The sequence below is a fragment of the Ovis canadensis genome, chromosome 13, assembly GCF_042477335.2.
Source record: "Ovis canadensis isolate MfBH-ARS-UI-01 breed Bighorn chromosome 13, ARS-UI_OviCan_v2, whole genome shotgun sequence".
NCBI lineage: Eukaryota > Metazoa > Chordata > Mammalia > Artiodactyla > Bovidae > Ovis > Ovis canadensis.
Genome location: NC_091257.1, coordinates 30,910,544 through 30,936,539, shown reverse-complemented (window position 1 = coordinate 30,936,539; position 25,996 = coordinate 30,910,544). Strand labels below are relative to the sequence as shown.

General features: G+C 45.3%; 1 protein-coding gene across 2 annotated transcripts in view; it reads left to right on the top strand.

Moving 5' to 3' along the window:
• USP6NL (USP6 N-terminal like) overlaps positions 1-10,929 on the top strand; it is a 138,875-nt gene extending 127,946 nt beyond the window's left edge. For both annotated transcript variants that reach the window (XM_069546402.1, XM_069546403.1), the window contains exons 14-15: positions 1,696-1,848; positions 7,567-10,929. In XM_069546402.1, coding sequence (XP_069402503.1) covers positions 1,696-1,848; positions 7,567-8,924 — 1,511 coding nt within the window. In that variant the 3' untranslated portion in view covers positions 8,925-10,929. The remainder of the gene's footprint in view (positions 1-1,695; positions 1,849-7,566) is intronic.
• Positions 10,930-25,996: the final 15,067 nt, after the last annotated feature.

Below are 25,996 nucleotides of genomic sequence, written 5' to 3'. Positions count from 1 at the left end.
CTCCAGCCTGCGGCACAGCCTGAGTTCACGTTCACTGTATACTCTGCCCTCTTGCCTTGTTCTTGAGTGGTCATCTCTTCAGTTTCCCAGCTCAGTGATACATTAGCCGAGTGCTTGGGGTCGTGTTCTGTAGTTTTCCTCTCCGCTGTGGCTTTGTTCTAAGAACGTCTTTGGTACTTTGATAGGAAATGGTTTGATTGCTTACTTGAAAAGCATGGTCTCCAGGAGCACCACATTATTCAAATTCTAGATAAGACTGAAACTTTAAAGTCACATCTATGTTGTTTACTCTGAGAGAAGAGGATTCAGAAGTCTGGAGGTTCATTTCCCTGCCTCCCCAACACCAAACCACAGCCCTAAGATGAAACAGTTTGGCAGTGAGTCTCCCAAAATTCAGATCTGTGGTCAGAACCGCAGGAAGTCAGTCAGTCTCCCTCCCTCCCCTCTCCCCACCATGTCCTTCTTTTCTCTCTGGATTATGAACTGACCAAGATGCAGAACAGAAGCATACTCTGTGTTAAAGTATTACTTACTCGTTTCACATTCTTTAGCAGTGAGAAAGCACCAAAACTCTCTTCCTCCTCTTAAATTGCGTTTCACTTATGACTCTTGATTAATTTTGACAAGTAAAAGTTTCTCTACTCTTTGTAGATTAACCTTAAACACAACAACTACGTCATACCCTACCGTCATTAGGCTAAACTCTGGAAACCTTCACTGCTGTGTATATTTTCTTCATTAGGAAGACAGAGATCGAGGACTTACATGAAGTTCCTTCATCATACAAAGCTTCAAAAACTGTGTCTGGGCCAATAGTTACCTGAGGCTCCTAAGATTTTTTTTCTTGTTTTTTTCCTGATTCCCTTACCAATATTTAGAGGCATTGTTATTAAAAAAAAAAAAAATCACACTGTGATTTTAAACAGTACAAAAAATAAAAAAGAAGTAACCTAAATGCCCAGTATTAGAAGACCAGTTATTCATAAATTTAGAGCGTACACACAGTGGATTCTTATGCAGTTGTTAATAGTGACAGCATAAAATCATACTTGAAGTGAGAGGTATCAATGATACACACCGTTGACTGGGGGAAAGCAAAGAGGTGAATAATGTGTAAAGTATCGTTTATTTCTGTAAATTGAACTGCATGTACACACATCTGCTTGTAGGGCACTGGCATAAGTATCAATACAGATAAAATTAATTATCCAGATTTTCAGGAAATTTGGAGAGGGGCATTGGTGGTTTAGTGGTAGAATTCTTGCCTCCGAGATTTCTGAGAAATTCTGAGACAGTTAAAATACAGACCTAGAAGTGGCTATTCCTGTGGCAGTCACAGCCCTTATCAGGAAAACACACATCTTCCTGGGCGGTCTTTGTCAGTTTCCGGTCTCTAGGAACTCTTGCTCTGGGGAAATATTAATACCCAGGTATGGTTATTCTTAAACCTGTGAGAAGGTATTTAGCAGCGTTCTCCATTCCCCAGTCCCCCGAGGCTACCTGCTCTTCTCTCTGACCTGCTTTTCTCTGTGCTTTAATATCAGGAAACAGTTTTGTCCTAACTGAGTTTTGGTGATATTCACAAGGCCATTTGGAAGTTGTACGTGGTGCACTCTTAAAAATATACATCAGAATAAAATATGTTATCTTTTCAACCTAAAGTAGCCATTGTGTATTTTTCTCATCTTTTCTTAGAACATCTAATGAGATTGTCCATGGAAGAACTTGTAGAATTTCTTCAGGAGACCTTGGCAAAGGATTTTTTCTTCGAAGATGACTTTGTAATAGAGCAGCTCCAGATTTCTATGGCAGAACTGAAGCGGGCAAAGCTTGACCTTCCAGAGCCTGGTAAGGAAATAGCCAGAGGCTTTATGTATAACTTACAGTTAAGATTAGGAGATACTGTGCAATTAACATGGCCCATTGCCGTGTGAAAACGTCCGCATACTTCTGATGACATCATGTAAATCAGTGTCTTGTTGCCTGCTTATGGCTTCATTATTTTAAGAAAGAGCGACTATTCATTAAATCTGCCCCTCCTAGTGGGAAAATTAGGAAGTTTAATAGATAGATAATGTTGTTTCAACAGAAGTTAACCATGGCTTTAAGTTACCATAATAATCAGCACTCTTTACTTTCACCGTCACTTGTAGAACCACATGCAGTATGGGAGCAAGTAGAAGACCCATTTTATAGAAGAGGAAACTGATACTAAAATGCTAATAAGTATGAAGCCTGCAGAACCTGCAGATAGCAGAGTCCGAGTCCGAGGTTCCTGACTGCTTATCCCTGGTTCTTTGCTGTATGCTGCAGTGTAGATACGGAGAAGGCGATGGCACCCCACTCCAGTACTCTTGCCTGGAAAATCCCATGGACGGAGAAGCCTGGTAGGCTGCAGTCCATGGGGTCGCTAAGAGTCGGACACGACTGAGCCACTTCACTTCATGCATTGGAGAAGGAAATGGCAACCCACTCCAGTGTTCTTGCCTGGAGAATCCCAGGGACGGGGAAGCCTAGTGGGCTGCTGTCTATGGGGTCGCACAGAGTCGGACATGACTGAAGCGACTTAGCAGCAGCAGCAGCAGCAGTGTGAATAATATATTTTATTCACTTATTCCAAAACATCTTCCTGTGCCTCCTGTTAGGTTTTCTGCTAGGTGCTGTGTTGGGGATTTAACAACTAAAAAGAGAGACATTCCTTCTATTCTCAGGGTGCACGGAGGAGACCCAGAATTTACGCAGTAACAAGAGTATGAAGAGAGTCATAATAGCAGTAGAAACAGGGTAAATAGGGAAGGGTGGATGAAGGGCAGTACCAGATGAGAGGGAAAGAAAAAAGAAAATGCAGAGAGCACAGTTGAAAGAAGTTTTCAGAACACTTGCTAAAAACCAAGATGCTTTGCTTTTAGTTATTTAAGTGCGAGGAGACTAATTGGTGTTTCTCCGAGGTTTGTTTCACGTCATCAGGGTTCACCAGAAGTTAAGCCGTCACTGCAGTGGTGGCGTGTGGGCCTGGGCCCTGTGAGGCCAGCACTCTGCTCCGTTAGGTCCCTCCTCTCTCATGCAGTGTTGTCCCTTTCTACTAATTCTTTCCTGTCACAGGGAATGCATTTGGAGTAGCAATTACTAACTATATTCTTGCTATCCCAACATTTATTTTTAAATGACTTACCTACTTTTAAAAAGTTTAAAACAAGTTTTAGTAAAAGACACATATATTGATAGAAAAAATATATATAATAGAGCTGCTTAAACATGAGAATAAAATATCCAAACCTGTGTAATGGGATGGACTGATTTAGCATCTAACTAGCAGCTAGTGTTTATTGAATGTCTGCTCTGTGCCACATTCCACACATTGTCTCATCTAATCCCTCAAATAACTTTTAGAAAATACTCAACCCCAATCTACACGAGGAAACTTGGTGGCAGTAGTTTGTAAGATGTTTTTACAGTAGAACAGAGATAGAGGGGGTGGGGGTGGATAAAAGGAGAGGGGTGGATAAATAATCCCAGGCTGATGTTCTCAGAAAGCTGCTACGGTCTTCCGAGGCAGGCCGTCTGAGGGACTTGTAGTTGCGTGTGATGTCCACTGGGTGGTGACAGAGACCTGAGTAAGATGAAAGATGGAGGAGCCAGAAGGGACTAGGGACTCCCCACCTCCTTTTTTTTTTCAAGGGATGCTAAGGAGTGTTCTTTTTGTTGTTTTAAAGAAAAAAGTGTTATTCAAGAAAAATAAGAAACTTTTTGCCTTTATTCTGAAATATATCAAGTTACAGTTCCTTTTTTTTTTTTTGAGCAGAGTAGTCTAATTCTTGGCAGTTGCATAAAGATATTTACCATTTATGTGATGGAACCCTAGTGAAAAGCGTCATTAGCGTGGTATTTTCACAGAAGCGTCCGTGTTGTGTGTGATGGGAATCACGCTGCTTTCCCACTTCTTCATTTAAACTCCTGGTTTTCATGGGAGGAAGTGAACAATAGAATTTTAGGCAAGGAGCTAAAGTGAGGTGAGCAGAAGACAATCTCATGTCTATTGAAAGGAAGTCCAGAATCAAAGTATGGATAATAAATGTTAATACTTATTGCCTATTTATAGCCATCTGTTTGACATCCATTATGCTTCAATCTTTTAGCTATACCCGATTGCTTAGGGGTGAAAGGAGATATTTAAACCAAAGAAAGACCAAATGCAGCAGTGTGTGTATTAGGCACGTTGGCGGGTGGGGCGGCAGGGTGCGTAGTTTGAATAGTTTGAATGAAAGATATTGTCCAAGAATGTTTAACGCTTATACGGATCTACTTGTGTGGGAAAAGGGCAGAGAAATAATATTTATTAGCACATGAGACAATGGTGTATGTACTTCAGAAAGGAACTTTATAATGCAGTTGGGGAATATTTTTCTCCTGATTTTGTACTTAGACACAGAGGTCAGCTCTCCTGGGCGCAGGGCCCCTGGGTTTTGCTGCTATGGTTGCCAGGTGAGGCCTGGGCCTCACTCAGTCCAGCAGCGGCCTCAGGAGGGCCAACGCTCTGCTGTGGGTATCTCCCCGCTCCCCGCCCCCATTACTCTCCCTGATTCTGGCCCATCCTTCCCCTCACCTCTTTCCCTTCCTTCTCCTCGGTCCCTCCTCTTGAGAGACAGGGCCCTTTCCACTGCCACGGAGGCCCTTAGAAACGTGAACAAGCGTACATTTGCTTGCCTTTGAACTGCTGAGGATTTGCGCTGTTCAGAGGGGTTGGGTCAGTCACAGGAATCCACTGAACGTGGCATGACGCACATGTCATCCGTCAGCGACTGCTGGTAGGAGGCAAAAGTGGGTGCGGAGTCACGGCCCTGCCCTGCTCCCCGGTCACAGGCCCCTGTGGACAGCAGCTGCTGTCTGATGCTGTTTTAAGTTATGCGGATCCCAGCACTGCGGTCCGGCCCTGGTGCCTGGGAATACGCTTGCCCCTCCCGCGTCGGCCTCCTGGCTTAACCTTCAGTACTGTCCATGATATGGGCAGGAGTTAGGGTTTTCAAGCACTTAGGTTTTAGAAGGCTCTTTCTTATATGCTTGTCTATTGCGTCTTTCAAAGTGCTCTCCTTTTTTCCTTCTTAGAATCTTTATGGGAGCTAAGGGGCTGTATCCTCTAAATATCTTTGTTCAGTTGAGGTATTCATCGTCACCTCTTAGAGACTCCTCGTTCCTAGTGAGAGACTGGCATTCAGCAGTTAATTATAGACATCATGTCTTTTTGTTTGCACTGAATTTTTTTTTTCCTCCAAACCCTGCTATATCTTGTTTCTTAGCTATATAGATCTTGGGTATTTATAACTGTTATGTTTCTGTACTGTTTATTTGAGTGATACATCATTACTCTAATTAAGATTAATTACATATGAATGAGTGGACATTTTGTCAAAACCTTGGTTGTGATTCTGTTACTATTTTAGACACTAGACTGCAAAATAAGTAGGACTGCACTTTGAGTGGAGTCAACTCCTGAGGTGAAAGGGAGATGTACTGTGGGTGACCGTGAAAGACCTTTAAGAAGCTACTTTTTGGATGTTTTAGAACAGTTGCAGATTTTTTCCCTCCCACTGTGGGTTTTGGCCTCTTGACCATTCAGTAAATGGAACATGCTAAAATTTTCTTTTAATTCTAATATGATGTGTAGATGCATAGAATATTAATGTCTTTTCTTAGAGATGTGTATATTGGCTTAAATATAAAGTAATGTTAAGTGTAAGGTGAATACTTTGCTTACTGTTTATATTGTAAAATGAAAAATCCCTCATATGTAAAACACATACCTTTCCATTTTGCTTCAGGCATGAAATTACCACCTCAGTCTATTACTTTCTCTTCATTTTTTCATTCCTTTTCCTGAGAAATACAGGCCTTATATTTGTAATTCTGCATTTTACCATGCATCCTATTAGTCTTTGCTGATCCATGCCTTTTATGTATCCAGATTTCAGGATGGAAATCTCTGGATATGAGAACATAGGGACAGGATATGATGTGGTATTATTTTCCCCAGATGTTCAATTCTCTCTTAGTCTTCTTTCCTCCCTACTTCTTCCTTCCACTTTACCTAGAGCAGCTTTGTTTATATTTTTTTATTTGGAGTTTCATATGAGAGTTCATTTGAGAAAGAGAATTTCCTTTTAAAAACGTAAAAAAACCCCACTGAATTAGGGAAACACAAAGTTTATTTTTAGCTCAGTAACTGATTCTGGCAGCTCATCTATTTAAAGGTTACTTACCATCATTCTCTGCTCCCTTCCAAAGAAAAGCTCATTGAACTATTTTAATATCTTAAAATTATGATATGTGGGTAAATAATAGTTATCCTCACTTAAACCATGAGCTACATGGAAGCAAGGTGGCGTCTGCCTGCTCACAGCTGTGGACCCATGGCTTCCTCCTAACCGTTTGTCAGGTGGGGGGACGTTTGAAGAGAGAGAGCTTATTTTTAAGTGAGAATGTATGATTTTGTAATGACAGGTAGAAAGCATATATCTTAAAGTTTGGAACTTTTAGAAGTGAAGTCTGTCATCTTTTCAAGATGGTGTTATTTATAGGTGTCCATATTATGGTGGATTGTTTTTAAACTGTTTACTAAATGCACATTCCTTTAATTCCTCTTTAATTTTCTGATGTTATTTGAAATGTAAAACTAAAAGTGTCTAATATGATTTTCTCTTTTTTTATTCTTTTTTCCTTTTTTTGCATTTAAAGTAGGATAGAATATTAATTTGTTAGAATATTAATTTGGAAGTACAGAATATTTTTTCTTTTTATCCTGTGGAATTACTTGAGAGAATAATAATGAGCTATTTGGGTACAACTTGGAGTCACAATTGGTCATCAGTTGACCTTTAAACTTGGCAGACTTGCTTGACGTTGATAGAAACTATTTTACTGAGGTTCTAAACTCTTTTAGTTGAGGAATGCTTAAGTGGAAGGAATGTAATGGTAAGACATTGAACTACTGACCTGCAAAATTGTTTTAGGAATAGAAATGAGAATATCAGCTTTGCATTTTTGAAAAAGCAGGTAATATAGCTTAACAAAATTTAATCATCATCTTATACAATTCTATGACCCTTACTCATGGGGCTTCCCTGTTGGCTCAGACAGTAAATAATCTGCCTGCAGTGCAGGGGACCCAGCTTTGATCTGAGGGTCCAAAAGATCCCCTGGAGAAGGGGATGGCTACCCACTCCAGTATTCTTGCCTGGAAATCCCATGGACAGAGGAGCCTGGTGGGCTACAGTCCATGGAATCCCAAAGAGTGGGACACTACTGAGTCACTATCACTTTTTCTTACTACTCATATAAGGTTATATAAAATCTTCCCATCTGCACATTGCCTAATAAGACTTTTGAGTTTGGGGATGTTTTTGTATCAATCTCTAAAAAATGCTTTTCCTAAGCTGCTAAAATGCTGCATGTCTCTGTGTGGGTATGCATGTTGAGTGCGCAACTGAAGCAGTAATTCACTGATGTAGGTCTTAGGTTTGGTACTGTTTGCTCATGCACATATGGCATTTACGAATGTGTCTTTCCCTTTAGGCAAAGAGGATGAATTTCCGAAGAAACCTTTGGGGCAGCTTCCCCCGGAAGGTCAGTCGGCTGGTGTTACTCACCTGAGCAACGGACAGAGGAGCGTGGGCAGGTCGAGTCCCCACCCTGGCGGTCGGAGAGGCAGCGGCTCGCCCCACAAGACCCACGAGCCCTCCCCGCCCCACCCGGGCCGGACTGGCACCCCCGAGAGGGCGAGGCAGCAGCAGCGGAAGTCGTCTGACGAGGAGGGTAAGCGGCTTCGCGACGAGGCGGAGGCGCAGGCGCAGAGGAGACCCCCGCCGGGCGCCCAGGACGGCTCCGGGTACAACCACGCGGCGGCCAACCAGAACAGCAATGCCACCTCGCGCGCCCGGAAGGAGTTCGCGCCCCGATGGCACAAGCCTTCCGAGGCCGCGGTTCTGGAGAAGACCGCCAAGTCCGCCGTGGAAGGCCGGAGCCGGGCCGCACCCCCCGCGCTCGCCGACCCCCGGGCTCCCCACGCGAGGCAGAAGACGAAGGTGCTGGACGCAGATGAGGGCAAGCGCGGCTCCACGGCCTCGCAGTACGACAACGTGCCCGAGGACGGTCCGGGCGGCGCCGTGGAGGAGGCGCTGGAGCGCGCGCGGGCGCAGAGCCCCCGGAGGCCCGCCGAGCCCGGCGCCAGCCCGTCCAGAGCCCCGCCCAGGTTCGCCTTCAAAGTCCTGCCTTCGAGTTACGTCCAGCACCCGTTCCTGCCAGACGGGGAAGATCACGGGGCCGCGCACCCCCCTTCGTACAGTAACCCCCCCACCTACCAGAGCAGCTCTCCAAGACGGGTCCCCGCCGCCAACAGCAGCTTCCCGTTCCCCCCCGGGGCGCACACAAATCCTTCCCGCAGACCTTACGGCTCCACGCTTTCCGTCACTGCTTCTCCAGAGAAATCTTACAGCCGCCCGACTCCTGTGGTCCAGCCATCGAGTCGAATAGAAGTTCTCCCTGTTGATTTTGGTGCCGGCGGATATTCAGGCAATTCAGGGTCCCCAAAGAATGGGAAATTCATCCTTCCTCCAGGGGATTGTTTGCCAGATAACAGAAAATGGTCAGAAGTTGGTTACACGTGGAGACCAGAGATGCATGGACAGCCGTGGACAAGAGATGTCAACCGTGGCCACCTGAGCAGTTTCCCAAGACACCCCACGTTTCACCACGCCCCCTATCAGGACCACTCCCTCCCCTCCGTCTCCGTAGATGGTCCAGTGCGGTATAGAACTTCCCCAGCTCTGGAAGACGCCACCTCACCCGGGTTTCAGTATTCAGGGCCCTCACCTCCAGCGTATCACTACAGAAATCGGGATGGACTCTCTATGCAGGAGTCAGTATTGCTGTAAGAATTCATCTGTACTTGCTGCAGACAAGATAATGGAGACCTGAATTGCTACGTTTATAATTGCCAAAGCAGTATTTTATACGACTGTAAAGAACTCGCACAGTTCTCATGTATGTCAGTAATAAGAATATATGGAAGTGATTTCATCCCCACCTAGATGCTGCTTAAAGACGAGCTTTTAACGTGCATCATCACCGAACCCGTTAAAAGGAATTTAACCTGGAAATATAGCAATAGCATTTAGGGATGCACGCTCAGTTTCATTTATATCTTTCTCCAAAATCTGAATATTTGTACTCTCTTAGCCCATTCTATTTTGAGTAATGTTACAAAGCACTGAAAAGCAGTAGAATAGATATTTTTAAGGCTCTACCTAGTGTATGTGTTTTTTAATAGCTACTATATAGGCATCTACCCATATACAGTCAAACACAGAACTAAAAAAATGTTTAAAGAAAAGAATTTTGAATCTAGATCCATGGAATAATTTATTCTTCTTTTCCCTAACTTATCTTTTAGTCAAGTTTTGTCCGTCCCCCTCCCCCACCCCCGTTTTATTTTTAACCCAGGTCCTAAACTGACTTGAGGGTTTGCCTTGACTTGATTCAGCATCTCATGGAATGCTCAGCTTTCTCATTTAGCTTTCAATCTGAAAATTAAAGACATTGGAGAGAAAGGCTAACCACTTAACGGTGCTTTAAAAAAATCAGTGCTGTTTAAGGTTTGTTTTCAAAAGTGCAGCACGCAGTGTGTCCCTGTGCGTGTCCCTGATTTCCCAGAGAAATCAGCTTTTGTGTGTCTGTGCCCTTTTTTCTGGTCTGACTCCTATAAAGCTCAGAGCAGAGTATGCTTGCCAGATGCCCAGGAAGTGTGTGCATAAACTCTCCAGTGGATGCCAGCTGAAGCTGCAAGTTACCAATCATCAGTCACTCATAGCAGAACCAACTGCTTTGAAATTTCATTTGAAAGCAGGATTAATAATATGGTCCTTTCTTACTTCTGTCCCTTAAATTCCTGTGAAACCTCCCTACAAAGGGCAGGGAGATGCTTACATGGTCTTTTCCTGGCCCTCTTCCTTTAAAGAATGTAGTCAGTGGATATTGCTGCTCTTAGGCTGTTAAATTATTGCTTTGTAAAATTGTAAAAAATGATCCTAATTATTACTAGGAATCTCAGATTTTGGTCCTTTTTTTTTTTTTTTTTAATAGCGTGACTATCATATTTTCAGAAATCTTTTTTTGGTTGGTTGGTTCAGTGAAAAAAGTTCAGTTTCATGGTAACAAATCAGCAATGTATTTCAGAATATTCTTTTACACTACAGTGACCAAAACAGCGACCAAGTTTTGGGCACTCCAAGAAAGTATGTCTTTGGGTTTCACTGGAGAGCTTGTTTTCACCGTCTCCTTGCTCATGTTCGAACAGTAGAGAATAGAAAATCTAACATTGATGGTTCTTCTTGTAAGTTGAGGCTTTTAAGCTTTCAAGGTACAGAAGTATATGTTTTAAAATGAGAGTAACATTTGTTTAGCTAGTGAATGTGACAATATTTTTTATGTATATAATGAGTCTAATGTAATTTTAATCAACTTGGTAATGATGTTATTAAAGGGCAAAACAAATGCAGTGTATTAGCAGCTGAGCACTGCACAGAAACTCCGAAAAAATCCAGATACCACAAGGCTCCCGACTCAGATCATGTGGAAGCTGCGAAATAAATGTATATAAAAATGGAGCTGGGGATGTGAACTCCAATTTTAAACCATGATTCTGTGACTTGTAATAATCTAAGCTGTACAATTTAGTTTATGATAGCAGCATCAGAGCTGCTTCAAAATATATATATATCAACAGTGGTAAATACTGTAGATTTATATATATATATATGCAAAAAATATATACACACACACTATTTTCTTATGTCATCTATGACATTTTTTATCTGTATGCTTTTTTTGATGTGACTGTTTTTAACACGCTGAAGAAGTATATGTTGTTTGTGTCTCTTATGTGCTTTGTTCATGTGGCATCTTTGATTTTTCTAAACCTTGTTCCCTTCTCACTGAGAGGATATGACCCAGTATCCGCCTCCATGACTATATGTATTGCAGTTCTATGTTACCTGCTGTACTAGTTTCCAGTAACTTGTATTTAGAACCTTATCACCTGCCTTTACTTAATCAGCCATTTTTAATAGCTTACAAGTCTGTTAGTGTGTGAAATTCACTCAGTTGTGTCTAACTTGTTGCTACCCCCGTGGACATATATAGTCATGGAATTCTCCAGGCCAGCACACTGGAGTGGGTAGCCTTTCCCTACTCCAGGGGATCTTCCCAACCCAGGGATCGAACCAGGTCTTCCGCATTGCAGGCAGATTCTTTACCAGCTGAGCCACAAGGGAAGCCCTTTTAATAGCAATAAGGAATTATTTTCAGTTTTTCCCCATTGTGAAATGTAGCTGTTGGTTTTTCAAGTAGGAATATTTAATTTGAACTTATTTTGCCACCATCCACTTTTTTACTCTTTCAAATTTATCTTTTAATAAAAGATAAATAATGAAATGTTAAAAGATGGAATAATATTCGTATAGGAGGTTAAGTATATTTATAAAAAATCTGGTAAGGATCTTCATTTTTTTCTCTAGATATATATGAGGTAAATATTTTACCACTGTTAAGTCTTTTCTTCATAGCAGTTTTGCTTAACACAGTAAGCACTTTGATATAGTTTATATATTTTTTTAATAGTTTGAAAAATTAAAGAAACTAGACCTAGTGTCTCAAAGAGTTTTAAAACTTCAACTCTTTCAGGTGCTTATGTTGTTTCCAGGATGTTTAAAGCAGAAGACAGCTTTGGGAGCCAATAGATGCCTATACTGTCAAACCAGGAACAAAATGACTTTTCCTCCTGCCATCTAGGTTCTCCATCCCGACCTCATAGATTGGGCAGATAAAGGACAGACAAGCAGGAGAAATGCAACCAGAAGGTCATTAACTCTCATGTCCACCTTCAGGTGCTATCCAGTGATGAGTTGCTCCAGGGGAGGGTTAGCTTGGGGCCTCTCCACCCAGCTTAGTTGGGGAAAGGAGGGATGGGGAAGAAAGGACACTTATGTAAAAGCAAATGACTTTCTAGAAAATCAGTGGGCCTTCAGCAAAGGAGATGGGAGAAATGATGATGTGTCCTGGGGGCTGAGTGGGGTGCCAGAAGAGGAGATTATATATAAAGTCGCCTGCGGAGGGGATTTATGACAACTGCGTTCTTTGGGAAGGCTCTGCTTTTAGGCAGGTAAAGGATTTCAGGGACTCTGATAACTTCAGCTCAAAAATCATTCATACCCCCAACGTGGCCACTTTGGGGTGACAGGTCCTGAGCCTCTTCACCATCAGTGACAGAATGCTTCTCTAAAGAAGGAAAAGAGATTCAGTCAGTAGGACATCTCCAAAGAAGAAAAATAGATGTTTACAGGGTGTGATGTGATTGTTTTAACTTTTCTCATTTTAAGAAGATAATAAGTTTTATGTCACAGTGAGCGTCACTTTATATTTGTGATCATTTCCGATCTTTGTCTCAGGGCTCATTACACCATAAGCACAAAAATGATGCCTAGTCAATGTTTTGCTAAGATCTCTTTTCTTTACTTTTCCTATGATAAGAGAAAAACATTCCAGGTCCACAAACAGGGCTTTATTCACACCGGATCTACAGCTTAACCTTCTGGAAATATTATTACTTCTCAGTTATCTTTTAGATTCACGCCTTTGTTTTCAGATGCTCTTGATTGTGGGTTATTTAAGATTGGTTTTGGCAGTTTGTTTCTTTAATTGTCCTTTAATGGATTTTAAATTTCATTTCTAATACTAACATTAATACTTATCGATCAGACAGTTTTAATAAGTCAGACTTTACTTTTACAATGACGTAAGGTGTTGAGAACAGGAAGAAAGGACTCCATTTAACACTTATTTGTGAATTGTACTCTCAGAAGGGTTTTCAGTTATAGATAAATCTAAGCATAACTGCCACCATTTTATCAGTAAGAATCCAGAAAAATAGAGGAAAAATAACAGATTTCATAAGAGTGGATCTTGACCCCTGCTGCTCGTTAGAACTAATTGGGGAAATTTTTTAAAAAATCAATTGTATATTCCCACTGTGAGCTGTCTCAAAAATTCTTAACAGACCCCTTTCAGAGTTTCAAAACTGATTTCCGGTAAGTTAGGAACATTTCCACTAGAAAGATGAACATCCCCAGCCACCTCACGGTTCTGATGAACTGCTGGCAGTGGTGGGAATTGGCAGTGACTTCAGCCCAAGGCCAGACCCTGTGCTTCCTCTCATCACCTGTTAAAACAGTTCTTCCAAATAGATCGAGCCTTACGAGGATTTCTGTCTTCCTGGATAACTTCTGTCACTTTTCCTTAAGTGACCTGCTGAAGAGAGGCCCAAGCTGTCAGGAAGCCCATGGAGAAGCCGAGAAGGTGCTGCACACTGGTGTCCACCTGACCAGTCAGCATTTCACTGAGCCCATACGGTGTACTAGTCGCCTTGGGGCTGTGCTGGGTCATACTTCAAGATAGGAGGTGTGTTTTATAGTCTGTGTCTCAGTTCAATGTTGGCGATGGGACGTGTACAGGTGACCGCTGTGGGCACAGAAGAGCCCAGTGCTGGAGGGTCTGGGAGGGCCTGTGCGGGAGAAGGCTCAGAGGAGCCGGACTGAAGGGAAGGGGAGGGGCGTTTGTAGAGAAGGGATGGACGAGCAGCCTCATGGCGTGTGTGGGGAAGTTCTTGCTTTGGTGTGTGTGTCTGGGATGGAGTGGGAGAGTCTGCAGAGACCTGTCCTGGGGGCATGTGTGCCCTGTGGAGGCAGATGTAAGGGTACAGGCCTGGGGGGGGAGGGGAGTTTGGACAGTTGGCAACAGGTGTTATTTCTAAAAGGTGGTACAGATCTCAGCACCAGGGAAGAAATTACCAAGAAAAGGTAATGAACTTGAGAACTATTTAAGTAAAAATCAGCAAAACTTGATAATTGATTGAATGTAATCATAACAATTAAGGATAATAGCTAACATTACTGAATGCTCACTGTGTGTCTGGCATTGTGATAGGCATATTACCCGTATTAACTCAATTCTCACAATAACTGAAGTGTATGACCTTAATTCCCAGTGTACATATGAGAAAACCAAGGCTCAGGGAGTTGAAGTGGCTTGCCCCAAGTTACACAGCTGGTAGGAAAAGAGACCCAGGCAGGATTTGAATCTGAGTCTAGAACTTCCATTTCCTCACTGACAATTTTAAGAAAGTATTATTTACCTACCATAAAATTCACCCGTTTAAGTATACACATCAGTGATTTTTTAGTAAATTTACAGAGTTGTGCAGCCATCACAGCAAACCAATCTTCGAACATTTCCATTACCTCAAAAAGCTCTTTTCCCCATTTGCAGGATCCATTCCCACCCACAGCTTCAGGCAACTGTTAATCCACCTTCTATCTTTCTGATTTGCCTTCTCTGGACCTTTCATAGAAATGGAATCAGACAATATGTGGGGCTTTTTGCATCTGGCTGCTTTTTGCTTTTTGAGGTTCATCCATGGGTAGTGAGTGTCAGTAACCACTTTCTTCTTTGTTGCTGGATAGGATCCTGTTGTCTGACTCTCACATGTTCCTCACCTCAGCCCGTGATAGGCGTTGGATTATTTTCGAGTGTTTGTGTGGCCTTGTTTTCATTTCCCTTGGGTATACATTTAGGCGTGCTGTTGCTAGCTTTTATGATAAGCTTGTGTTTAACTTTTAAAGAAGCTGCCACACTCTTTCCCATCATATCTGTATCATTTACCTTCCCACCAGCAATGTATGAGGGGTCTGATTTCTCCACATCCTCACCGATGCTTGTTGTTTTATATTTTTGGTTAAAGCCATTCTAGTGGGTGTGAAGTGATATCTCATTGTGACTTTGATTTGCATTTCTCAAATGGCTAATGATGTTGAGCGTCTCTTCATGTTTTTATGACTCATTCGTGTGTATTCTTTGGTGAAATCTCTGTTCATATCTTTTGCTCACTTGTTTAATTGGGTTTTCTTATTTTTTTAAAGTAAGCATTCTTAAAATACTCTGGATACAATTCCTTTGTAAGACATAAGATTTGCAACTATTTTCTCCCAGTCTGTGACATGTCTTTTCAGTTTCTTAATGATGTCTTTTGAAGTATGAATGTTTTTAATGAAGTCCGGTTTATTGTTTTTTTCTCTGGATCAAGCTTTTAGTATTGTATCTCTCTGCCTAGCCCAAGGTAACAAATGATTTTTCTCCCATGTCTTATTTCAGAAGTTTTACAGTTTGGCTCTTAATACATTTAGATCTATGAGCCGTGTCAAATTATTACTGTTTTAAGGTGTGAGGGAAGGATCTAAGTTGATAGGCGTGTTTAGTGGTCTCAGAACCAAGTTTAAAAGACAGTGCTTTCCAAAACTGAATTGCCTTAGTACCTCTATCAAAAAATCGATGAATCATATTATATAAGTGTTTAAGTTTCGAAAACAAGTGTACATCCTCCAACTTTGTTCGTAGGTTGTTTTGACTCTTCCGATCCAGTGTTACGGTTCTTTTGTTAAAATGATTCCTGTTGTATTTTTCTTGCACTTGTGACTAGAATTGTGTTCTTCAGACCCTGTATGCTCGCACACATCATTCTGTACTGCTGAGGGGAACGAAAGGCTGGAGGTTGATTTCTGCAGTTCCCTGAGCGGGTCATGGGAGGGACAGGGAGGCCACCATCTGGTGAATCCAGGAGAAGGACTGGGTTTAGGGTTGGCGAGGAGACGGCTTCTGTTTGGACCCGTAGAATCTGAACAGTGGGGTACGGACACACGGTGCAGATGGGCAGCTGGCGATTGTGGAGAGAGTTGGACTTGCTGGCACATAGGGGTCCAGTCATAGGAGAGCGCCTGCCTGGGGAGGAGATGAGCTGAGGATGGGAGGGCAGGGCGTCACTGACAGCCGAGAGGTGCCCCAGGGAGGGGAGCGTGGAGGACTCCGAGGGACCGGCCTGGACTGGGGTTCCACGGCACACAGGGGCCCGGCGATTAAGGATGGAGCTTCCGCGTCAGACTGAGTCGAGTTTGAAATTGGCACTCGAGGCATCCGCTGGCCTCCGTCCTGGGGAAGGAGGAGCAGGGCCATAGCATCCGTGCCCTTCTCTGGAGTATGCAGACCGCAGTGCTCGTTTCCCGGAGTTGTGAGGCGTCAACAAGCTGATTGGCGCACAGTGTCCAGGACGGCATCACCATGCAGTAGTAAGGAGGAAGGTTACCTGTCTTCCCAGCCCCCGCAGAGCTGGGCGTTAGTGACCAGAAGGGCCACGGCCCTGACTTCATGGAGCTGAGAGTCTCATGAGCAACACAGCAGCACATGTGTCATGACAGGACACGTGGGGGGAGGGTGGCCCAGGGCGATGGGAGAGGAGGGGCCCTGGCTGGGGGTGCAGGTCCCAGGAAGGAGGAAAGGTCAGCAGCCTAAGTGCAGGAGAAAGATCCAGTGACCTGACTGAAGAGATGGTTGGAGTTTGACAGGGCGTTGGGGCTGTCATCTGCTGTTCCTCCTAGAGCCATGACCAGGTTGGCACGTGTGGGAAGCAATGCCACTCTCTCCAGAGCAGGGTGGGGGCGTAGTGGGAGGGTTGGGTCTACATGGGGCAAATGATGCCAGTTAGAGGGCAGTGCTGACCCTTCACATGCTTGGGAACCGCTACCAGGCTGCCCTTGGTTTTATTCCGGTTTCTTACTTTCTGTATTCCTGGAGATTAAAATATCAATAATTAAAACTCCCTGTAGATCAAACTTTCCACTTTAATTTGGAGGAAAGTGAGCATAATTTGAAGATAAAGCCGGCTGCGTCAAGACCTCTCACGTCCTTCCCTGGAACTCCGTTGACTTTGGAGAGCACTTCTGTAAGTTTTGCTGCGGGTGTGGTACCCAAAGGAGATTTGATGTGGGAGTTGCCGTGTGTGGGCGTGGAGGGGCTCACTTCTCTGAAAGCCAAATACGAATCCACAATGAACCACGGCTCCCAGATAGCTCAGCTGGTCTTGAATGCATTCATCAGCTCCACTGAGATCCTGGTGTGACTCTGGACAGGTCCCTGAGCCTTTTGGGGCCTGGGTTCTCTGATCTGCAAACTCTGGAGGTGGAGGGGAGAGTCTGAAAAGGGTTCTGCCCCAAATTCTCTAAGAGGAGGGTGTCCCAACCCCAGGCCTGTTTGTCTGCTTTGTGCAGCTGCCATGTCAGGTGGTCTGGAGATAGTGGTGAGCAAAGAACAGATGGCCTTGTGGCATTAAGGAGCAGGCGGACGTGTGGGGGAGGTTGGCATTCATGCTTTCTTACAAATGAAGACCCACGTCTGTGGCAGGGACCAGAAGGGTGGGGAACCCAGTGCGCTCAGCCCTTGTATGACAAGCACAAACATGATGCTTATGAGAAAAGATGCGGCTCAGATTGGACCGGCGGGGAAGTCACCACGGAAACGCACGGAGGAAACCGGCTCACAGCCATGGGAAGTGAGGGACCCTCACAAGACAGCCAGGGAACAGAGGATGGATGCAAAGGAGCAAACAAGACCTAGACACTCAGGTTGCTATATGAAGGCAGTGCTAAGTCATCAAGCACATCTGTACCCACGAATCACACCGTTAGCAGGACCACCTCTGAAAGGGCAGAGCGCGATGGCCCTGGCGGTGCACAGCTTGGCGGAGTGGACTGGAAGTCGTCATAGCTGTGCCGCGGTCTGAGCTGCCACTCACCAGCAGGGTGAGCTTGGGAAAGCCACATTTCCTCCCGGGCCTACTTTCTCAGCTCTGAAACGTGGGTGTTGGAGCTGGATGGGCTGGTGGAGAGGACCTCGGAGAGCAGGTCTCAACCAGGGTGGTGAACCAGAGTCTCTTGGGAAGCTGCCCAAAACACTGGTGCCCAGGCCACCCCAGTGAATGAGGCAGATCTCTGGGAGTGGGGCTCAGGAATTAGGATTCTTCTTAAAAATTAAGCCCACAGAGCAGCCCAACAGTTCAGGACTCTGTAATCTAGCAGACCTGAACCACGTGACGCAGTTGTATAGGAATAAGCCACAAGCAGCCGAAGTCCTGGGGTCAAAAACTCTGATGAGAACCCACGAATGACGTGCCTGCCTCTGCTGCCAAGCAAACTGTTTTGACCATGAAGAAAGGAGATTTCGCTCCATCTCCGCCTCTACATCATTGTTCTAGCTTCTGTGGCCGCCTTCTGTTACTGTCTGCAAACACCTTACAGTCATGTGAGGGCATTTCTATCCAGAGGATGAAGTGGTGTCTGGAAAGAACTCAGGTTTGCAGCAAGCTTGGAGATGAGTCTCAGCTTTCCCACTAGCCTTTCTGAACCTTTGCCTCTTGAGTGAGATAGAGAAGATGAGGCGTGCTCCACAGGCCTGCTCTGAAGATGCACTGAGGTGATGTGCATGGTGTGCCATACAGTGCCTGGGACACATGTGCTCAGTAATGGCAAACGGTGAATAGAAATGTTTGTATAGGGAATAGACTAATGTCACTTATATTTGAAGTTTGTTTTTCCCCCTTGAGATTTGTGAAGTACCCCCAAGTGGAATACGAGCAAAGAACAGTTAAAATGTATGGATAGAGAAATACAAAGCTATTAAACATATTCATCCTGCCAGTAATTCAGTTCAGTCACTCAGTTGTGTCCGACTCGGTGACCCCATGATGTGCTCTGCATATGGGCTACATGGTGGCCCAGTTGTTGAAAGAATCCGCCTGTATTGTGGGAGACTTGGGTTCGATCCCTGGGTTGGGGAGATCCCCTGGAGAAGGGAACAGTTACCCGCTCCAGTATTCTGGCCTGGAGAACTCCATGGACTGCGTAGTCCACAGGATCGCAGAGTCAGACACGACTGAGCAACTTTCACGTCACTCTGCATTATAAGTTACATAAGCGGGGTGACAACATACAGCCTTGATGTACTGCTTTCCCAGTTTGGAACCAGTCCATTGTTCTATGTCCGGTTCTAACCAGTTCTAACATGCAGATTTCTCAAGAGGCAGATAAGATGATCTGCTATTCCCATCTCTTTAAGAATTTGTTGTGATCCACACAAACTCTTTTGGCATAGTCAATAAAGCAGAAGTAGGTGTTTTTCTGGAACTCTTGCTAAATGGAAGCAATGACCGACAAGGCCAGTTGGCAGAAAGGATGTCCATGCCCTGCCAGTGGGAGGAAAAGTGACTTCTCAATGTGCCGCGTCCCACACCACTGCGTGAGCAGAAGTACAAGCAGAAAAAATTGGGTGTAAAAGGATGTTTGTCTCGGCACTGTTAGAGAAAAAAATGGAAATGGCCTGGATTTCCAACAGCAGAGGATCGGTTAAATTGAGGTTGAGTTCAGTTCAATTGCTCAGTCGTGTCTGACTCTGCGACCCCATGGACTGTAGCACGCCAGGCTTCCCTGTGTATCACCAACTCCCAGAGCTTACCCAAACTCATGTCCATCGAGTCAGTGATGCCGTCCAACCATCTCGCCCTCTGTCGTCCCCTTCTCCTCCCACCTTCAATCTTTCTCAGCGTCAGGGTTTTTTCCAATGAGTCAGTTCTTCACATCAGGTAGCCAAAGTATTGGAGTTTCAGCTTCAGCATCAGTCCTTCCAGTGAATATTCAGGACAGATTTCCTTTAGGATTGACTGGTTTGATCTTGCAGTCCAAGGGACTCTCAAGAGTCTTCTCCAACACCACAGTTCAAAAGCATCAGTTCTTCAGTGCTCAGCTTTCTTTATAGTTCAACTCTCACATCCATACATGACTACTGGGAAAACCATAGCCTGGACTAGATGGACCTTTGTTGGCAAAGTAATGTCTCTGCTTTTGAATATGTTGTCTAGATTTGTCATAGCTTTTCTTCCAAGGAGCAAGAGTCTTTTAATTTCATGGCTGCAGTCACCATCTGCAGTGATTTTGGAGCCCCTCAAAAATAAAGTCTGTCACTGTTTGCACTGTTTCCCCATCTATTTCCCATGAAGTGGTGGGACCAGATGCTATGATCTTAGTTTTCTAAATGTTGAGTTTTAAGCCAACTTTTTCACTCTTTCACTTTCATCAAGAGGCTCTTCAGTACCTCTTCACTTTCTGCCATAAGGGTGGTGTCATCTGCATATCTGAGGTTATTGATATCTCTCCAACATCTGGCAATCTTGATTCCAGCTTGTGCGTTATCCAGCCTGGCATTTTGGGTGATGTACTCTGCATAGAAGTTAAATAAGCAGGGTGACAATATACAGCCTTGACGTACTCCTTTTCCTATTTGTGGAACCAGTCTGTTGTTCCATGTCCAGTTCTAACTGTTGCTTCGTGACCTGCATACATATTTCTCAGGAGGCAGGTAAGGTGGTCTAGTATTCCCATCTCTTTCAGAATTTTCCGCAGTTTTTTGTGATCCACACAGTAAAAGGCTTTGACGTAGTCAATAAAGCAGAAGTAGATGTTTTTCTGGAACTCTCTTGCTTTTTCCATGATCCAGCAGATGTTGGCAATTTGATCTCTGCTTCCTCTGCCTTTTCTAAATCCAGCTTGAACATCTGGGAGTTCACAGTTCACGTACTGTTGAAGCCTGGCTTGGAGAATTTTGAGTGTTACTTTGCTAGGATGTGAGATGAGTGCAATTGTGTGGTAGTTTGAACATTTTTTGGCATTGCCCTTCGGGATTGGAATGAAAACTGATCTTTTCCAGTCCTGTGGCTACTGCTGAGTTTTCCAAATTTGTTGGCATATTGAGTGCAGCACTTTCACAGTGTCATCTTTTAAGATCTGAAATAGCTCAACTGGAATTCCATCACCTCCACTAGCTTCGTTCATAGTGATGCTTCCTAAATCGGGGTATAACCATATAAAAGAACACTAATGCTGTTCACTCTCTAAGAATAACAGAGATAGCCTGATACGTCCTGACGTGCAAAGAGGTCTGATTTATTGCTCAGTTAACAGAGCTACAAACAGCATTCACCTAGACCTTGGTTGGCTTTCCAGCCTCTGCCTTTGCGTCAGGCCAACCTTGAAGCTGATGGCGTTGTGCTATTGAAGGTCATGCATCAGGTGGGGTCAAGGGTCACAGCGTAGGTTTGGGAGGGCCAGGGAAGTTCTATGTATACAAGGGTTCAAAGCCTTGTCGGCAGACACTAAAGAAGGTTTAGAACCAATGGGCAGGTGTCTAGGATTTTAGAAGGAGCCATGTTGAAATAAGAGGGAGGTAAGGAGGGCTTAGGACCCCTGAAGAGGAGAGGTGTCCCAGGCATGTAGGGATGAAAACTAAGAGCCAGCCGAGACGGACAGGTCCCATCTGGGGCACCGTTTAAAGGTTCTAACAATGAATGTGCCTAATAGGGCTTGGGTGGAGCTCAAAGGAAATGGCAACGTACTCCAGTATTCTTGCCTAGAGAAGCCCGTGGGCAGAGGAGCCTGGTGGGCTACCGTCCATGGGGTCGTAGAGAGTTGGACACGACTGAGCAGCTAAGCAACAACAGCAGCAAATGCCCATGCTCAGTGAAGAGGCCTTCAAACCTCTGTTCCCACCACCCCGCCCCAAACAGTCCTGCTGCTTCCCTGCCTGGTCTCTCAGTTCAGGCGGGAAGAAAGGGAGGAAGTCAGAGGGGCCCCTGGAGCAGCCCTGAAAGGCAGCCGGGGTCACAGGCCTGCCACCCCGAGCTCAGGGCACGTCCGAGTGGAGGCCACGTCCCGATCCCCCAAGGATGGTGTGGCCCAGGACAGAAGGGCACATGCTTGTTTTCATATCAAAGCTACAGGTCAAGTGATGCCAGTGAGTGAAAGTTCGAAAGGCAGTAACTGTTTTTTGGGAAGTGAGACATCTCAGAAACATGGAGACCTTGAAGCAAGGGGAGTCCCATCCCTGCTGGTCTCTTGCTGCCAGTAAGTCGACGTTGGACTTCTGTTTCAAAGCCTGTGTGGGAGGCTGTCTTGTCTTCCCTGCTGGCCCCACAGAAACAGTGGTGGGTGTTTATCAGTTTGAGAAAGGGATGGGGAAGTCTTAAGCCTGGACTTGTCCCATCTTTTTAAAAATCACCGGATGTTTCATTAGCCTGGGATAGCCTGTCTTTTGGAGTTCATGGATCAGTAAAATGATTTACAAAATTTGAGGCACATAGAACGGTCTTTTTTTTTTTTGGTTGCTCCTTGTGGCACGTGGGATCTTATCTCCTCGAACCATGTGCCCTGCCGTGGAAGCACAGTCTTAACCATACAGCCACCAGGGAAGTCCTGTCCATTTTTATTTTATCAAATATATTTGTTAAAAACATCTTAAAGAATGTTGTTACACACATGAGAAAGGAAGAGCATAAACTCAGGACAAATGGACAGTCCATTAAGCTGAATGTAGTTAGCCTTTTAAATAATCCACTGCATTGACCTTTTTTTCGTTGTTAACACCCTCATTGTCACGGCAGACTGGTGGAGACTGGGTTGGGCGCAGCCCTGGTGCAGTCATCAGCGTTTAAAGGCCACTGAATTTGTGTTTGTTTGAGTGCCAGATGATATGATTAGATTGTGGTTTGTAGAAAATTAAATTCTTCAGCTAAACCAGATGCTAAGCCTCTGCCCCGAATCGATCTACTATTCGAAGGCCTGGAAACTAATAAACATACCATAACATTAATTTATGGATGGGTTGTTGGCAAATAACTTCAGAGAAGGAATCCAGGCTTGTAACAGCTTTTGTAATGCCAGATGGAGTGTGGATTTAATCAGTCCTGAGAAGGGGTATCTGTACAGTGTCTTTAAAAAAAAAAAACACCTTAATCTCAGTTAGGTCTGAGATAAACTCTGAGAAAGCAGGGGAAACCAGAACCTAATCGAAAGTGTACAAGCAATTAAGCCCCATGCAAAGAAAACCGGAGGTTCTTTTATGATGAAACGCATTGGCGGGGTTGGGCAGGGACAACTTACCCACCCAGAGTCCAGTCACCTGGCAGCTTCACCCGAGGACAAGAGGCCACAAGGGACTGGCCTTAGTAACCAAACGAACGTTCTGCACGCAGGGTGGCAGAGCTGGAGCAACTCTCAGGACAATGGACTACGCCCGCCTCCTAAGCACACCATTTCTCTTCCTACCAAGCATGCATACAGCCCAGACAGCTCAGCAGCGGTTCTTCACTTCTGCGTGGATGACTCTGTGGGGAGAAGACAGTGCAGTTCAGCTGAGCCACGCTGAAGGCTGAAAGTTATAACCCACCTAATTCCTTAAGGAAGCTGTGATTAAGGCTGTGTCCCCACCACCCACCACGCCTGGGCCTCCTGCCATGCAGGCGGTGGCAACGCTGACCACCCGTCCATGCAGAACCCAGAGGCCCTACTATGTTTGTTTCCAGCAAATCTGTAGCCTCTGCCCTCTTGCCTTGCCCCCACCCCTGCTTCCTCCTACAGCGTGTTTTGAAGTCCACGCTGAGACAGGTCACCCAGCCCACTTGTCATTCGATGGGGTTGCAGAGTGTGGTGTCTACTGAAGACTTCATCTGGGCCTTCGGAGGCTAGTCACCTCCCCGGGAGGACATCTGTGTTGACCATTTGGCACAGGAGCCAACACCTTTCCGGCCGAAGAGGTCCCTGGCTTCTCTCCAGGGAGGAGTATGAGGGTTAGAACTCAGAGATAAGGAAAAAATGGGGACAGAACCCCAGGAAAGAGGCCCCCACTGAAGGAAGAGCCTTTGTAAATGTGCCTTTGCTACCTGAGTGGATGTTCAATAAGCATTTGTTGAATGAATGAGTCAAAGAAAATCAAACAGGGAAAAGCTATTGCATATGAAGCTCGGGCGTCACCACCAAGCGTCCTCCCACCAGTTCCATGTCAGGCTCTCGTCTGAAACACTCGGGGGCCTGTGGGGACCTTGGTGATGGTGTCCCGAGAAGGTGAGCGGTGACTCTTGATGGGGTCGTGGCAGCTGTGAGTGGAGCTCCTGGACCTGGTTGATAGCAGAACCTGGACTAAAACCCATATCCCGTGACCCCCAGCTCAACACGCTGTCTAATCTGTCAGGCTGTTGACCCAGGCAGGAAGTGGGCACCACCCATGTGCACCCGGCTTCGGGCGAGCAGGGGGTGATTCACTCAGGTCCTGCCCCTGACCTCAGTAAAGCCAGGGGCCTCCTTGAGAACTTGCATCCCAGAAGGAAGACTTGACCTTGAACCCTGCGCTCCTCTTCACCTTGGGCAAAGCTTTTTACTCAGAGAGTTTACCTCTGCCCCCTTGTACAGTGAAGATGATGCCTAAGATCAACAGATGAACGAACTCACGGTGGCTCCTCTGTACCTGTGCTGAGTGGCAGACGAAGGGACAGGCGCCCAAGTCGCCACAATATTCCCTTCCTGCCGAGGAAGCACAGAGGGCTCTAGCCTAGAGCCCAGGTGAGGCTCCGCACTGCATCAGCCTAGATTTTTTTCTGGGTTGTTTGAAGCAAAGAAGTAGTGCATCCCCTTCCCTTTTTCCTTCCCTCCTCTCCCTTGAACAGTTACTGAGTATTTGCTGTGTATTGGGTACTGGGGATAGAGCAGTGAGGGGCTTCCCTGGCAGCTCAGATGGGAAAAATCTGCCTGCAATGTGGGACACTTGGGTTTGATCCCTGGATCAGGAAAATCCCCTGGAGACAGGAATGGCAACCCACTCCAGTATTCTTGCCTGGAGAATCCCATGGACAGAGGAGCCTGGTGAGCTAACATCCATGGGGTCCCAAAGGGTTGGACATGACTAAGTAACTAACACTTTCACTACACTGTAGAGCAGTGGACAGTGGCTCACATTCCAATGGGGGAGACAATAAAGTCACCACATAGCAAGGTAGCCAGTGAGGAAACAAAGCTTGGAGAGAGGGTTGGAAGGGGTTGTGGTTTTATTTAGGATGGTCAGTGAAGAACCCCCTCCCCTGGGGAGAAGTTGACCTTTGAGAATAGACTGGAAGGAGGGAGCAAGACATTTAGGTATCTGGAGGAGAGTCTTTCAGACTGAAGGAGTAGCTAGTGCAAATATCCTGGGGCAAGAGTGGCCCATTTGCTTGAGGAAGAACAGGAGGGGCCACGAAGCTAAAGCCAAGAGTGTGTGTGAGGGGCTGAGACATCTATGAGAGAGAAGGTCTGGGGCCGGATCCTGAGATGATGAGGTCATTAGAAAGATGGGAAATCACTGGAGGATTATGAGCAATAAATAGCTTGATGTGACTTTTGTTCAAACACTGTTCTCCCATCTGCTGGCTAACGAACAGGTCAGGGTGGCAGAGGGCAGGTGGCAACGGGTGGAGGAGTTGGCACATCTCAACTGTTAACCAAGGGGAGGCGATGAGGCCATGGGCAGGGCGGGCCAGTGAGGCGTGAGAAGCGGCGAATATATGTAAAATATATTTCAAAAATGGAACCAGCATCCTTGCTGCTGGACGAGATGTGGGCCGTGAGCCAAGGAAAGGGGAGAGGACCACTGCAGATGTTTGGAGTCTCTCTTTGGCTGAGTAGCTTTGAAGATAATGTGCCCTGACCTGGGATAGGGAAGACGTGGGAAGGGCAGAGGAAGCGTGAGGGCACTCGTATCGGGTGTGTCAATCTTGAGTTCATGTGTGATAAGAGTAAGAACAGCTCTTCCTTTGCGTCAGGCACTGGGCAAAGCATCCTACAGATAGTGTCCCTTTCAATCCTACAACAGCGCGATGGTTGTCTCCATTTTCGATGTAAGAAAACGGGCAGTTGTGCCCATTCACAGCCTGACAAGACCTGCAACAGCAGCAAAAATAGATCTTTCCCGTTTAATTGTTCTGCCCTAACTGTAGGGTCATGGTTGGTACTGGCTCGTCACACTGTCAATGAAGAGATGAGTTTTCTCCTTGCTCCCGCTGAACAGTGAGAGATTATCAGCTTTGTTCTGCTCTTGGAGCCCTGTCGATGCTCCATAGACACTTGAATGATTGAGTGAGTGAGCTTGTGGAATGTGTGGACACCGACCACAGGCTGGGCTGAGTACATTTCTTGCAGGATGGGGTCTGTCTATCTAC